Source organism: Narcine bancroftii, chromosome 8, assembly GCF_036971445.1.
Source record: "Narcine bancroftii isolate sNarBan1 chromosome 8, sNarBan1.hap1, whole genome shotgun sequence".
NCBI lineage: Eukaryota > Metazoa > Chordata > Chondrichthyes > Torpediniformes > Narcinidae > Narcine > Narcine bancroftii.
This window is the reverse complement of record NC_091476.1, coordinates 64052935-64068610: the sequence shown is the minus strand read 5'-3', so window position 1 is coordinate 64068610 and position 15676 is coordinate 64052935. Positions and strand designations below refer to the sequence as shown.

General features: G+C 48.3%; 1 protein-coding gene across 6 annotated transcripts in view; it reads right to left on the bottom strand.

Annotated features, from left to right (window-relative positions):
- Positions 1–4708: 4708 nt before the first annotated feature.
- Positions 4709–15676, bottom strand: part of LOC138740776 (malate dehydrogenase, cytoplasmic-like) — a 46082-nt gene continuing 35114 nt past the window's right edge. For 4 of the 6 annotated variants that reach the window (XM_069893853.1, XM_069893857.1, XM_069893854.1 and 1 more), the window contains 3 exons: positions 12165–12254; positions 7726–7846; positions 6285–6542 (listed from right to left, as the gene is read on the bottom strand). In XM_069893853.1, coding sequence (XP_069749954.1) covers positions 6532–6542; positions 7726–7846; positions 12165–12254 — 222 coding nt within the window. In that variant the 3' untranslated portion in view covers positions 6285–6531. Of the gene's footprint in view, positions 5748–6284; positions 6543–7725; positions 7847–10170; positions 11311–12164; positions 12255–15676 lie in introns of those variants that run through there. The other 2 variants (XR_011343162.1, XM_069893855.1) reach the window with 2 other exon arrangements.

The following is a 15676-nucleotide window of genomic DNA, read 5'->3' as shown; positions in this document are numbered from 1 at the left end:
ATCGAGGTACACATTTTACCTCTCAGGAACTCCAGGGTGTGTGTAAAATTTTGGAAATAGATTGACAGTTACATACCCCATGGCACCTCCAGAGTTCAGGCCGTGTTGAACGGATTAATCAGACCCTGAAAAATCAACTCACTCGACTTCATGAGGAAACTGGCCTCTCCTGGATTAAATGCTTACCCTTAGCTTTAATTAGGACTCGCACAGCTCCTCGTAAGGACCTTGATGTCTCACCATATGAAATTATGTTTGGTCTTCCTTGCATGGGATTCCACACTGATACCCCTATCCCTGAGGCTAATGACCAGTACATATCTAAATATTTACAGGGACTTTCTACTTCTCTGTATGACTTACTACAGAAGGGTTTATTAGCTCAAAACACACCCCTGGACTATCCTATTCATTCTGTTAAACCTGGTGATTGGGTATATGTAAAAGCATGGCAAGACCATAAACTAAAACCAATATGGGACGGCCCTTATTGTGTACTTCTGATTACAGACACTGCAGTGTGAACAAAAGAAAAGGGGTAGACTCACATACAACACATTAAACAAGCTAACTCACGAACTAAAGACGTTGATAATACACCCTCCACCTGGCGTGCAGTCTTGCATCCTTCTGGTCTGAAAGTTACGCTACGCTGGGAAAAAGTGCTGTAATGTTATCTTTATTATTTGCTGTGTTGTTTTTCTGCTAGTACCAACCACCCAATTGTACACAATGTATTAAGTCCTCCTGGAATAGAGGCAGCAGAGGTGATAATTACTTTGAGGAATGGACAGGTTTACCTTTAGAATGCAGACAGGGCACAGGTATATAGTGTATTCATAGTGGGGTACTTTATTTAGTATGGTTTAATTTAAGATCCCAACATGGACCAGGGAAACAGAACTGCCCTAGGGGAGTGGATTGGGTTTGCGTCCCGACCTCTAAAGATAGTAAAGAGATGAGTGCTAAAAATATGGTACAAAGGAGAAGGTGGGAAAATGATAGGCAGAACATTAGTCAGGGCTATACCTGGAGTAGGGATAAAGGGGGTATAATATGCTAATGCTCGCAGACAAGCTGCTACTCACAGGTTAGGTAACAATAAACGGTCCCCCCCCCCCAACTTGGCATCTTGTAAATCATCCTTTGGGTCATGAATGCATTCAGAAGGCTAAAGGGAAGGCTAAAGGCAAGGCTAAAGAAAATCACTATAAGGGTGATTCGAGTTGTAAATGGCTCAAGCTGCTCCAGAATACCACAGCTGTTTGGCATTTAAACCGTTTAACCAGACTCCAGGCAGTTTTGAAGATTATCACCAAACAGACAGCAATGGCTTTGGATTTATTGGCTGAAGAACAATGACAGATACGAGCTACAGCTTCTCAAAACCGCCTGGCTCTTGATTACTTGTTAGCTGCTGAGGGCAGCGTTTGTGGAAGATCGATTGATGACAATGGTCACAATGGTCAGGCGGTTGAACTTTTTACTGGTGACTGGAAGTGGATACACACAGCCCTTATAGCAGTTGGACTCATTACTTTAGCCATCATGAAACTTCCCTGCCTAATGACTTGTGTGCAGTGTTTAATTCAACGGACCCTTCATCAGATCACTACAACCCAAAGAATGTATGTTTCCAAAACTCCGTCTGATGATGCTGAGATTGCAGTTCGTTTGCTGACTCGCTGGGAAAAAGACCAAGTTTCCAGTTGAGAATTTACTAAGCGTAGCTAAAGAAAAAGTGGGGATTGTGACAGATAATAGATTATAGGGAGTTAGTATGAATAAAATAATAGATTATAGGAAGTAAAGTTAGTATGAATAAAATAATAGATTAAAATTAGTCTGAATGAAATAAGAATAGACTAGACTAGAGGAAGTTAAGTAAGTGCTGAATAGGGATGAATTCCGATAAGGGTTACGCATGTATAATAGAAGAAAGGTCTTATAGTGAAGCAGGTTCTGCATATAGAATTGTATGCAGAGGTTGAGAGGTGTGAATAAGGACAAAGGCAGATTCATGAATAAGGACAATGACATGATGGGACCCAGACAGGATACCCCATGGTCTTTCAGATTACAGAAACTGCACTGAGGCAGACAGAATTACCAAATGCCAAACCAATCCAGGAGGCAGAAGAATGTTAAAGGGGGGGGGGGGGTGGTATCTTTTTTTTTCTTTGGCTTGGCTTCGCGGAAGAAGATTTATGGAGGGGGTAAAAGTCCACGTCAGCTGCAGGCTCGTTTGTGGCTGACCAGTCCGATGCGGGACAGGCAGGCACGGTTGCAGCGGCTGCAGGGGAAAATTGGTTGGTTGGGGTTGGGTGTTGGGTTTTTCCTCCTTTGCCTTTTGTCAGTGAGGTGGGCTCTGCGGTCTTCTTCGAAGGAGGTTGCTGCCCGCCAAATTGTGAGGCGCCAAGATGCACGGTTTGAGGCGATATCAGCCCACTGGCGGTGGTCAATGTGGCAGGCACCAAGAGATTTCTTTAGGCAGTCCTTGTACCTCTTCTTTGGTGCACCTCTGTCACAGTGGCCAGTGGAGAGCTCGCCATATAACACGATCTTGGGAAGGCGATGGTCCTCCATTCTGGAGACGTGACCCACCCAGCGCAGCTGGATCTTCAGCAGCGTGGACTCGATGCTGTCGACCTCTGCCATCTCGAGTACTTCGACGTTAGGGATGAAAGCGCTCCAATGGATGTTGAGGATGGAGCGGAGACAACGCTGGTGGAAGCGTTCTAGGAGCCGTAGGTGATGCCGGTAGAGGACCCATGATTTGGAGCCGAACAGGAGTGTGGGTATGACAACGGCTCTGTATATGCTTATCTTTGTGAGGTTTTTCAGTTGGGTGTTTTTCCAGACTCTTTTGTGTAGTCTTCCAAAGGCGCTATTTGCCTTGGCGAGTCTGTTGTCTATCTCATTGTCGATCCTTGCATCTGATGAAATGGTGCAGCCGAGATAGGTAAACTGGTTGACCGTTTTGAGTTTTGTGTGCCCGATGGAGATGTGGGGGGGCTGGTAGTCATGGTGGGGAGCTGGCTGATGGAGGACCTCAGTTTTCTTCAGGCTGACTTCCAGGCCAAACATTTTGGCAGTTTCCGCAAAGCAGGACGTCAAGCGCTGAAGAGCTGGCTCTGAATGGGCAACTAAAGCGGCATCGTCTGCAAAGAGTAGTTCACGGACAAGTTTCTCTTGTGTCTTGGTGTGAGCTTGCAGGCGCCTCAGATTGAAGAGACTGCCATCCGTGCGGTACCGGATGTAAACAGCGTCTTCATTGTTGGGGTCTTTCATGGCTTGGTTCAGCATCATGCTGAAGAAGATTGAAAAGGGGGTTGGTGCGAGAACACAGCCTTGCTTCACGCCATTGTTAATGGAGAAGGGTTCAGAGAGCTCATTGCTGTATCTGACCCGACCTTGTTGGTTTTCGTGCAGTTGGATAATCATGTTGAGGAACTTTGGGGGACATCCGATGCGCTCTAGTATTTGCCAAAGCCCTTTCCTGCTCACGGTGTCGAAGGCTTTGGTGAGGTCAACAAAGGTGATGTAGAGTCCTTTGTTTTGTTCTCTGCACTTTTCTTGGAGCTGTCTGAGGGCAAAGACCATGTCAGTAGTTTGCGCGAAAGCCGCACTGTGATTCTGGGAGAATATTCTCGGCGACACTAGGTATTATTCTACACTGAAATGAATTGTATAAAAGTTGGGTGAGCCCCAGTATGTGTGTGTATTCCCATGGTAAGGGGAAGCACCCAACTTTGCACTGTTGTACAATAAATGTTCTTTGTCCTCAATTTTTGTCTCGAGTGAAATCTGTGAAGGTACTTCTGTTTCTCACAATCCTGACTCCCCTCACCTCCCCGACCACAACCTCCTTTCGTACTTGACCCTCCCCTCATCTCCCTGACCCCCTCACCTCCCTAACCCCCTCTCCTCCTAGACCTCCCCACCTCCCTGATTCCTCACCTCCATGACCCCATCACCTCCTTGATGTCCTCTCCTCCTTGACCCCCTCACTTCCGACGCCCTCCTCCTGCTCACCTCCCACGACCCTCCCCTCCCTACTTCCCTGATTCTCTCCTCACCTCCCTGACCCTACCCTACCCCGACCTCTCCCCACCACTTCCCCATCACCCCTTCACCACCCCTCCTCCCTGATCCCCTCACCACCCTGACTCCCCTCACCTCCCCAACCACAACCTCCTTTCCTACTTGACCCTCCCCTCTTCTCCCTGACCCCCTCTCCTCCTAGACCTCCCCACCTCCCTGATTCCTCACCTCCCTGACCCCATCACTTCCTTGACGTCCTCTCCTCCCTGACCCCCGTCACTTCCGACGCCCTCCTCCTGCTCACCTCCCTGACCACCACGACCCTCCTCTCCCCTCCCTACTTCCCAGATTCTCTCCTCCTCCTCAACTCCCTGACCCTACCCTACCCCGTGACTCTCTCCACCCCACCACTGCCCATCCTCTCCACAAGTGCTCCCTCCTCCCCACCACAGCCCTTGTAGGACGAGGGTGGGGGGGAGAGAAGCTCTTTCATACACAGAGGGGGCAGGGGTGTGGAACCAGCTGCCAGTGGGAGTGGAAAGGTGGGGACAATGATAGTGTTCAAAAGACTTTTATTTGGGGGGCTTAGGGAGGGGAGGCTAGTGTTACGGAGTCTAGAGGCCCCCAAAAACCAGCAGCAATGGATATGCACCACAACACAGGGTTACTTAAACAAAAGTAGTTTTAATTATATTTGAACAAGTAAACAGAATTAAACTTTAACTTATTACTTAACGTACCTAACCCCCCCACCCCCTCTAATACTAAGTGTAGGTGTGTGTAATGTGTATTTAAGATTAGAAAACTTCTTTGGATCACAGTCCAATCTCACTGGTTGTAGTCAATTCTTGAACTGTGCACAGAAGTTAGCATTAAAAAAGTTCACCAGGCTTTGGTGCTTAACAGGCAAATGATTACCACTCAGGAGGTTTCTTGCTGGTTTTCAAAGAGAGATTCTTTTTCCAGGCCATCTGCAACTGATTCTTTCTCAGTCAGTCTTGCTGACAAAACTTGCCCCCTTCAGGGTTCTCCAGATGATCCTCTTTCTTTCAGGTCACCTTTCAGACTCCCAATCTTCTCCTTTGACCAGAGAGCCTTCCAAAGTTTGCCAGCTTGCCCCTCTGGAACTGATTTCTGTGACTCCTTCTCTCTCACTCGCTGAGAGCAAAGCTGTTCTGTCTCTGCATGCAAAAATCACATGCTCTCCCAGGCAAGCTGCTGCCAATGCTACTTTGTTGTTCCTCTGCGAAAAGCACTTTGCAAAAGTCCTGCAAAAATTCTGTTTTAAAATGTGTGTGTTCAAGCTGCTCTAGTAATTCCTCCCAATCCACCTCTAAATACTCTATCACACTAGAGGGGCAAGTCCAGCATGGAGAGACGGGCATTATCTGTTCTGTGAGACTCTGACGTTCTCAGTCCCTGTGATATTTAGGACTCTGCTGTAAAGACTGCACATGGACAATGGTGGCCACTGAGGTCCCAACTGAGCCTTCAGATGGGGTTGGGGAGAAGACCAGGAAAGACATCCTCCTGGTTTTTTCGACATTTAGTGCAGGGCCCAGTGGGTCAAGCAGCACAGGAGGGATAGGAGGGACGGTCGATGTCTCGGGCCGAGACCTTCGCGTCTTCACGCTGTCTTCATCCAGCATCTTGTCTTTTGGTTTATATTCCAGTCTCCGACATGTCCACAGTCCCAACATTTCCTGGTTCTCCGGGGAGTTGTATGCATAAATATCCAAGAGCTGAACCCCCTCTCCCTCTCTCTCATCCTCCCTCCCCCTTGCTCCCCTCCATTTCTTCCTCATCCCCTCCCCTCTTTCTCCCTACTCCCTCTCTGCCTCCTAGCCCCTCTTCCTCCCTCTTTCTCCCCCTCCCTCCTCAACTTCACCCTCTCCCCTTCCCCTCTTCACCCTCTCTACCTTCCCCTCTTCACCCTCTCTACCTTCCCCTCTTCACCCTCTCTACCCTTCCCCTTGCCTACCCCTCCCACTTTCTCCCTATCCCCTCTCCCTCACCACCCATTCTCTCCCTGAACTTTTACTCCCTACCCTACTCTTTCCCTTATTTTCTCCCCTTTTACACTCCCTGCCCTCCTTCCCTCCCCTCTTTCTCTCCCTCCCCATCTTTTCTCCCTCCTCCCTTTCTTTCCCCCTCACCCTTACTCTCTCCTTCCCCATGGTCTCCACCTTTCTCTTTCTCCCTCTTCCCCTTTCCCATGTCTCTCTTCCCCTCCCCCCCCCCCAACTTTCTTCCTCTCCCCACTGCAGAGGTATTGAAGTAAAAGTCAATGAGACAAACCACAAACCCGAGACCACTGTCCATGCCTGGTGAGGAACAACTTCTCCAGCAGTTTGTTTCGACCCTGATGTGTCGTCAGTAGTTAAGACTGGCTGTTCATTGGAGGTCCCAGACCATTGTTCTATTCTCAGCACTGACCTCAGAGCTGGTCGCCCATTTCCCCTCCATCCAAGTCTGGTGGGGAACCCCTTATAGATGGCCTGCGGAGGAAACCATTGTCACTTCACAGGAAACCAGGAGGCCATTCAGCCCTTTACACCCGACTCGCTCTCCAACACCACCACAGCTGATCTGGCGTCGGGTCACCAATTCCCCACACCCTACAATCTGTTCAACTTTCAAAAACTTAGCCCCCTCCAGTTTGAATTTCCCCAGCCTTCACTACATGGCGGGGTAGAGGGGTTCAGAAATCAATCACCCTCTGAGACAATTTGTTATACACTTCATTATCAAACAAGTGCCCTCTAATCTTGCTACTCCATCCCTTGTTTGACACTCTCCCAATGGAAATCTCTCTGACAAAGCACCTGAGGATTGTGTTTCAATAAGGTATTCCCACCCCATTCTTCCAAACTTCAGGGAAGACGGATCCAATTCAGAGCAAAGCAAATAACATCAAATCCAAAAACTCAGCACATGTCAGAAACACCGTCCCATCACCCACTCCCGGGGTCAAACACAGAGTGAAGTTCCCTCCACATCATCCCATCATTCACTTCTGGGATCAGACATAGAGTGAAGCTCCCTCTGGGGTCAGATACAGAGTGAACCTCCCTCTACATTGTCCCATTACACACTCCTGGGGTCAGACAAAATGTCTGAGGGGGGTGTTTTGGAGGGGAGGTGAGGTGTTGAGCAGGGGTGGAGGGGATAGGTAATGTTGATGAGGGGAGGGGTAGTGTGAGGAGAGGTGTTGAGGAGGGGTATCCTGGGTGAGCTATCCTCACCTGGGGTGGGGAGAGGGTCAGATGCAGAGAGGGAGGTACAGCTAGGGGGAGGGGAGGCAGTCCTGTCACACCTCAGGGTGAGGAGATTGTCCTGTCATATGCCTGATGTCCTGTTGATGGGGGAAGGGCCCTGGGGAATCAGGAGGAGGAGTCACTCCCTGCGGATCCCCCAGCCTCTAAACTGCTCCAGAAGCCATGGAATTGAGGTCATCGCCGTGGTGAATTCCTCGGGTTGTTGCTGGTCGGGAACCTTGTTGCTAGTCGGGAATCTTCTGACAAATCAGACGCACACTTGGGAACGTCATAGGGATCCAAGGCAAGCTGAAGCCAGAGGAGCTTTGTCTGTCAGGGATGGACCAGGGCGTCGACCTACGAGCTACTCCTTTGTCTCTGGCTCTGCCACTCCCCCCAATCAATACTCTCCACCACCACCTACTCTTCGCCAGAACTCCCAGAATGGTGTCCCGCTCAACGAGCAGTTCCTCAGCTGAGTGTTCCATCTGCTTCCGGAGAAACGCGGAGACGCTGAGATCCGGGACTATCTGCCAGTGTCCGTTCTGGAAACAAGAACAGAAACGTTCCACAAGTGTGCGCATGATGCAAGGAATGTGGACAGATGGCTGCATTCCTGGTCCAGTCACACTGAGACTGCAGCCATCTCACCAACAATCAACACAAGCACACCTCAAGCATGTGTGTTAAGACCACTGCTCTACTCTCTCTATTATGACAGATATGCTTTGGGAGATAGATTGCGGCAGATTTTAGTATAGGTCACATACAAACACTTTAAAGCAAATCATATAAATACTGGAGCTCTCCCCCATGCTAGATATATCGGCCCCAGAACCTTTGCAGAAACTTTGGAGAGTGCCCAAGAGGCTAATGGATTGTTGTCTACAAAAAGGCCACAGATAAAGAGTTTGTCGGAGCCGCATTTTGTCTGGAGTGGAATTTTCCATTCTAGGAGGGTCTTGTGGTTTTGCAAGCAGAGGGAGAGAAAGAGAGAGACAGAGATGAGTTCTCCAGCTTAACAGTCAGCAGCAGCAGCTGGGTCTAGAACAGGTCAAGCTGGCAAGCTTATGGAAAACCCCATTTGGAAGACAGGTTGTGAGTGCTTAGTTCTGCCTGGTCAATGCCCTTGTAGTTCATGCAAGAGGATAGGACTGGCTGCCTAATGTTTCACTTGAAATAAGGGAAACAGAAAAGGAACTGTGCTGACCTGAAAGAAAGAAGTGATCATCAGGAGAACCCTGAAGGTGCAAATTTCGTCAGCAAGACATTGAAGTGGCTGATTAAAAAGGAATCAATTGTGAATGTCCTGGAACAACAAATCTCTCTCTGAAAACTGACAAGAAACTTCCTGAGTGGTAACCATTTACCTTGCAAGCACCAAAGCATGATGAACTGTATAAATGTTAAATTCTGTGCACAGTATAAGAATTGATTGCAATCAGTGAACTTGGAGGAATGAGAAGTGTGAACCAAAGAACTTTTCTGAACTTACACACACGTGCGCTTAGAATTAGAAGGGGGTTAAGTTAGGTTAGTGAAGTCAATAGTACGAAGTTAAAGTATGATTCTGTTTTCATGTTAAAAGATAATTAAAAGCATCTTTTGTTTAAGTAACCATTTGTCTTGGTGAATTTCTATTGCTGATGAAATTGCCCCATCAGGGTTTTCCAGATAGTAACCTCTTTATTTCAGGTTACAACAGAGCCCGTTTTGTTCCTCTTATTCAAAGAGAAACATCAGACTGATAGCACTTCCAGCCATCCGCCACTCTGGAGGTTTTTCATCAGGTTCTTCCTGGATTGCATTGTTCAGTGTCCCACACCCATTGACTGAGAGAGCTTCTTACTTTTCAATCCAACTGGCTTCCAGAAAAGCCCAAGTGACTCACTTGCAAAACCCCCACCTTCTTCAGCAAACAACAGGAGTTCTTTCTTCTGCTCCCATCTGTTGTTAGATCAACAAAACCCAGGAGTGATCTTTCTGTGCACTTTGTCAAAACCCTTGAAAGAGCTTCCAACAGCCAGTCTCTCTCTAGTCCATTCATTTTATGACAACAGTTCAATTAACACCTACTTGTGAAATGTGTTTAGCATTCTCCAGAGATCTTTAATATTTCTTCAGTCTTTCAAATAAGATCTGTTTTAAAATGTGTGTATGTATGTAGCCTACTCTAAACCTTACCAAATTCCCCAAATATTATAATCATTACATAATCTACGTTTGCCGATGACACCATGGTCGTCAGCAGAATCACAACCAGCAATGAGGAAGGGTACAGGAGGGAGAGAGATCAGCTCGTTGAGTGGTGTCACGGCAACAACCTTGCCCTCAACATTAGCAAAACACTGATTGTGGACTTCAGGAGGGGGGAGTCAGGAGAACACAAACCAGTCCTAATCGAGGGGGTCAATAGTGGAAAGAGTTAAGATCTTCAAATTCCTGGGTGTCAACATCTCTGAAGATCTGTCCTGTCAATACAATCAAAATCAGCAGCTATACCTAGGTGTTTGAGGAGATTTGACACGTCACCAAAGACTCTGGCAAATTTCTACAGGTGGACTGCGGACACCATTCTGGCTGGTGGCATCACTGCCTGGTACAGAGGTGCCAATGCCCAGGACAGGAAAAGAGAGCTGTGAACTCGGCCAGCGCCCTCATGGGCATCAGTCTCCACTCCATCGAGGGCATCTACAGGAAGAAAACAGCCACCACCCCAGGCCATGACCTCTTTTCATTACTACAACTGGGAAGGAGGTCCAGGAGCCTGAAGACAAACACCCAGCGGCACAAGGGCAGCTTGATTTCCCCCCCCCCCCCCCAACCCCGCTGTCAGATTCCCAAATGGACAATGACCCACAGACCCCGCCTCACTTTCTCTTCTTTTGGACCAATTTATTTATTTTTAAAATGTAATTTACAGCGATATTTGCCCCAGAGATGCTGCTGCGAAACAACAAATTCCGTGACATGTTCTTGACAATAAAATCTGATTCTGAAGGCTCCCCAACGCCTCCACTTCCTCAGAACCCCAAAGGAAATTCAGCACATCCCGGTACCCCTTCCAAATGTTTTTGCAGAGAGTACCTGTCCGTAGGCATCACAGGTCGGGAAATGTCCCCACCTGAGACTGCAAGGAACTGCAGAGAGCTCAGGGCTCGCTCACACACACACACACACACACACAACACACAACACACACACACACACACACACACACGGACACACACCTCGATCGATTCCCATCATACCTCCCGCTATCTCAGGGAAAACCGCCGACATTCTAAAGGACCAGTCCCACACTCTCTTCTCACCCTTTCCATTGGGCAGAAGGAGTTTGAAAGCGTATGTCACTAGATTGAAGGACAGTGTCTCCCCTGCTGTTACCAGAATGGAAAGTAAAATGGTGGTGCCTTTGCATTAGCTGTAATTTCTAACGGATAGGCCCACAGTACAGGATAACCGGAGACCAGGGCGTATAGACGGGAAAGCAGTAACGGACTGGTGTTTCTCGACTGGGTAATCCGTACAGGAAAGAGGGAGCAAGAAAGCCACAGAAAGATGGGAGAAAGAGAGAGAGAGAGAGAGAGAGAGAGAGAGAGAGAGAGAGAGAGAGAGAGAGAGTGATGGGATAGATATGAGCCACGACAAAGGGTTACTTAAACAAAAGGTGCTTTTAATTATCTTTAAACTTAACCCCCTTCTAATTCTAAGCGCACGTGTGTGTACAAGTTCAGCAAAGTTCTTTGGTTCACAGTCCAATCTCACTGGTTGCAGGGAATTCTTCTACTATGCACAGAAATTATCATTAATAAAGTTCACCAGGGTTTGGTGCTTAACAGGTAAATGGTCACTACTCAGAGGGAAACACCAGACAGCCAGTCCTCTCCTTTGACCAGGTCGTCTTCCAAAGCTTGCCAGCTTGTCCCACTGGAACCGATATCTGTGTGTCTCTCTCTCACTCCCTCCTCTCCGAGAGCAAAGCCTGCTTTTTTCCTCTGCTCTCTGCCTGCAAAGATCACATGAATCTCCAGACAATGAGTCCTGTTTTCCAGACAAAGCTGCTACTGCCTATTGTTACATTTGTTGCCTTTTGCAAAGGACAGTCCATCATGATTCTGTGAGCACTTGCAAACACTCCTGCAAAAGCTGTGTTTTAAAGTGTGTGACCTGCTCTAACAAACCTTTCCCGATTTATCTCCCCAACACCTCGATATAGCTCACAGGAGAGCGAGAGGGAGAAAGATAGAAAGAGAGATGGGAGAAAGAGATAGTGATGGGATGGTGGGATGGGAGAGAGAGAGGGGAGAAAGATGGAAAGAGAGATGGGAGAAAGAGATAGTGATGGGATAAATGGGAGAGAGAGAGAGAGAGGGGAGAAAGATGTACACCTGGATAGAGACACATAAAATGGGTGGGGGGGGGCGGCGCAGAGAGACAGGAGGAAGGAAATGAATCATACACGGAAAGAGAGATAGAAGGAAAGAAAGATGGAAAAGGAGAGAGAGAGATACAGTGAGAGAGGAGAAAGAGAGAGAAGGGGAAGGAAAGAAAGGAGTCACATATAGGGAAAGAGGATTGGAAGTGGATGGAATTGAAAAGTAGGGCAGGTGTCCTGGGGAGGAGAGAGGGCTTGTGAGAGGGAGAGCCGGTTCGGAGTACACACAGCAAGACTCCACTGAATGAGTAAATCTCCCAGAGCAACAGGGATCCACTCCATCTGTTGTGGAATCCCCCTCTGACTTCCTCCCACCACCACCCCAACCGCCCACCCCCTCCTGAGAGGACAGAGGAGGGGCCCCCGCGCCACTGGCTTCCTCGTCGCCCCTCAGGGTCAGAAAGCATGACACAAGCTGGAGGTACCTGCACGGTAACAGGAAACGAGTAGACCAATCCCTCAGGAACTCCGTAGCCATTCCGATCAGAGGTGACGCCCATGGATACCCATTCACCCTGTTGTCGGGGAGAGGGTGGGAACGTGGGAAGAATAAAAATAAAAAGATTAGCGTCAGATCAGTGCAAATGGGCGACTGTTGGTCGGCATGGACTCGATAGGCTGAACGGACTACCTCCTGTACGTCTGACTCCATGAACAATGGGGCTAAGGTGAACAACAGTGCAAACTGCTGTCCAAAGTGCAAATGGCAGGCAAAACACAGAGGGAAGAGGTCACCCCCTTTAAGGGCCAGCTGTGTTCCCTTCCTCGGGCCAGAGAATCTTCACAATATCGTTAATGCACACAGCGAGAATCTCAGAAATTAACTCAAAAGACCTACATTCCAGGTCGCTGGGGCAGGCGGGAGGATCTCATAGCCTGCACAAACCCCCTCCTCCACATTCCCGGAGACATCTGGCTCCAGTGGGGATAAATTCCCTAATCCTCCTGTAGAACATCCCAGCAAAGAAATAGGCTCCTCTGCCCATCTAGTCTGTGCCGAACTATTAGTCTGCCCAGTCCCACAGACCCTGACCATTAGCCCTCCACACCCATCCTATCTAAATTGTCAAAATCAAGCCCCACATTCACCACTTCAGCTGACAGCTTGTTCCACACTCTCTGTGTGGTTCCCCTCCCAATGTTCCCTTTAACCATTTTCACATTCACCCTTACCCCATGACCTTTTATTCGTGTCTCATCTAACCTCAGTGAGAAAAACCCTGCTTGCATTTACTCTCTCTATCCCCCTCTAAATTTTGTATACCTCTATCAAATCTCCCCTCATTCTCTTATGCTCCAGTACATACTAGCCAATTAACCTCCACCCCCGGTACGTACTCATGGGCCAAAATGGCCTGTTACCGTGCTGTATGTCTAAATTAAAAATTAAAAGGTTGGCCACCCCCGCTCCAGGGAATAAAGTCCTAATCTATTTAACCTTTCCCTGTAATTACTGTATAATGTTAAAATATAGAACAATGCAGGAACAGGCTCCTTGGCCCACGATATCTGTGCTGAACATGATGCCCAAATTAAATTAAAACACTGCCTGCACATGTTACCTGCCTAGAAGCCTCTTAAAGACGATTGTATCTGCTTCCACCACCACCCGTATTCAGCTACCATTCTCCGTGTAAACTGCACATCTCCTTTTAAACCCCCCACCCCTTCCCTTGGCCCTCGTATGTGACATTTCCACTCTGGGGAGAAAAAGATTCTGACCGTGTACTCAATCTGCACCTCTCAGAATTTCATAGCATGGTCACATTAACCTGAAACTTTGGGATGCCATTCGATTCATGGACACTCTCTTTCCTGCTGCGATCGGACTTCTGAATGAACCTCACGCGCTGTCTTTGCTTCGTCCTGACGGAAATATGCCTGTCTTACTTGTAGAAGAACTCGCAAAAGAACATGGAACAATACAGCACAGTAAAGGCTCTTCAGCCCTCAATGTTGTGCCAACGCATATAACCCTTCCTTAAAAAAAGTACTCAACCCTCCCTGCCCCGTAACCCTCTATTTTACTTTCATCCATTTCTAAGAGTCTCTTAAATGCCCCCAGTGTTTCAGCCTTCTCCAGCAAGGCATTCCAGGCACCCACAGCTCTGTGTAAAAAAAAAAAAATCCCCTTTATCTCTCCCCTAAACATCCCTCCTTTCATTTTATATGCATGTCCTCTGGTGTTTGCTGACCCTGCCCTGGGATACAGGCATTGGCTGTACACCATGTCTATGCTTCTCGTAATCTTGTAGACCTCTACCAAGTCTTCTCTCATACTTCTACGCTCCAAAGAGAAATGTCCCCAACTATGCTGACCTTGCTTTCCAATCCAGGCAACATCCTGGTGAATCTCCTCTGCCCCCTCTCCACATCCTTCTTGTAATGTGACCAGAACTGAACACATTGTGGTCTTAACAGAGATTTGTAACATGCCCTCCCTACTCCTGAATTCAATCCCCCTGTTAATGAATCCCAGCATCCCATTGGCCTTCTTAACTGTCCGATCAACTTGAGCGGCAAAATGTGCATTACACAAACATGCTGGTTTGAGGGTAGCAGGGATCACAGAGGGTGGAACAGTGACAGAGTCTCTCACAGAACTCCCATCAAAGAGAGGAGGAGAACTTCTGCAGGGTAGGCATCCTCTGAAGTGGAGTGCATTTACACAGTAAACAATCGGGCAGTGGGGAAGTGCGGTAGGACAGAGGGATCTGGGAATACAGATACATCATTCCCTGAAAGTGACATCACAGGTTGTAAAGAGAGCTTTTAGCACATTGGCCTTCACGAATCAAAGTACAGACTACAGGAATTTTGGTGACATAGTGAAGTTGCAAGGCCAAAGATGGAGCACTGTACATAGTTTTGGTTATCTAACTACAGGAAGGATATCGATAAAAGTGTAAAGGATGCTGCCGGGACTTGAGGAACTGAGTTACAGGGAAAGGACTTCAAGATTCCTTTACTGTCATGTCATAAAAAGTGTCATATTACACGAAGATGACTTTAGTCTGCCAAAAGGCCTCTGCCATCTGCTGAAGTTGCTGGGTGCCTCTCAGTCAGAGAAAGAGAAGCAAAAGAGAGTGATCCCACCCCCCCCCCCCACCAAGAGTCACCAAGCGTCTGTGGATTCGCCTCCGTGTTCCCGTTGCCTCCGCAGCTGCACAGTCCAGTCCAAACCACCCGAGCTCCAGATCCAAACCTCCGACACAAACAGGACCCCTTCAGCACCCTCTCACAACCCGGTTCCGATACCCGGTATCCCTTCAGCCAGTGTCGAGTCCGTCCCCAGCAGCCTTTTGACCACAGTCCCCAGCAGCTCGCGCGGGTTGTTCATCTCGAGTTGCCAACAGCTCCGCAGGCTGTGTGTTCCTCAGCCTCAGAGACCCCCCCCCCCCGCCGGACCGCCGCCGTGGTCACCTCCTCTGCTTCTCCTTCTCCAACGCAGGGGCCGTCTCCCTGTTTTCTGGTGCCCTGCTACCAGTTTTTTGCCTCCCTGGAGTCTGCAACCCCACGCGGCTGCTGACGATCATGGAGCTGCCACCTTGGGTCCGGGATTTTAAATAAAACCACTTTAAAACAGGTTTGGACTTTATTCCCCAGAATGTCGGAGAATGAGGAGGCTGCGTAAAGGTTTAGAGTGAAAGGGGGAAAGTTGAAAGGGCACTTTCATTAGCGGGGACTTGTTCATGCAGAAAGTGGTGGGAATGGGAACTGAGCTGCCAGCCGAAGTGGCGATAGCAGACTCAATTTAGACATTTTTTAAAAATTTGGACAGGTGGGTGAATGGGCTATGGACTGGGTGCAGGTCAGTGGGACAAGGCCAAAAAATAGTTTAGCACAGATGAGGAGGCCCATAGTGTTTAACGGTTCCATGGACCCTCGAGACTGGCAAGTCTGTGAAACATGAAAGACCACAGAAATGCATGCAGAA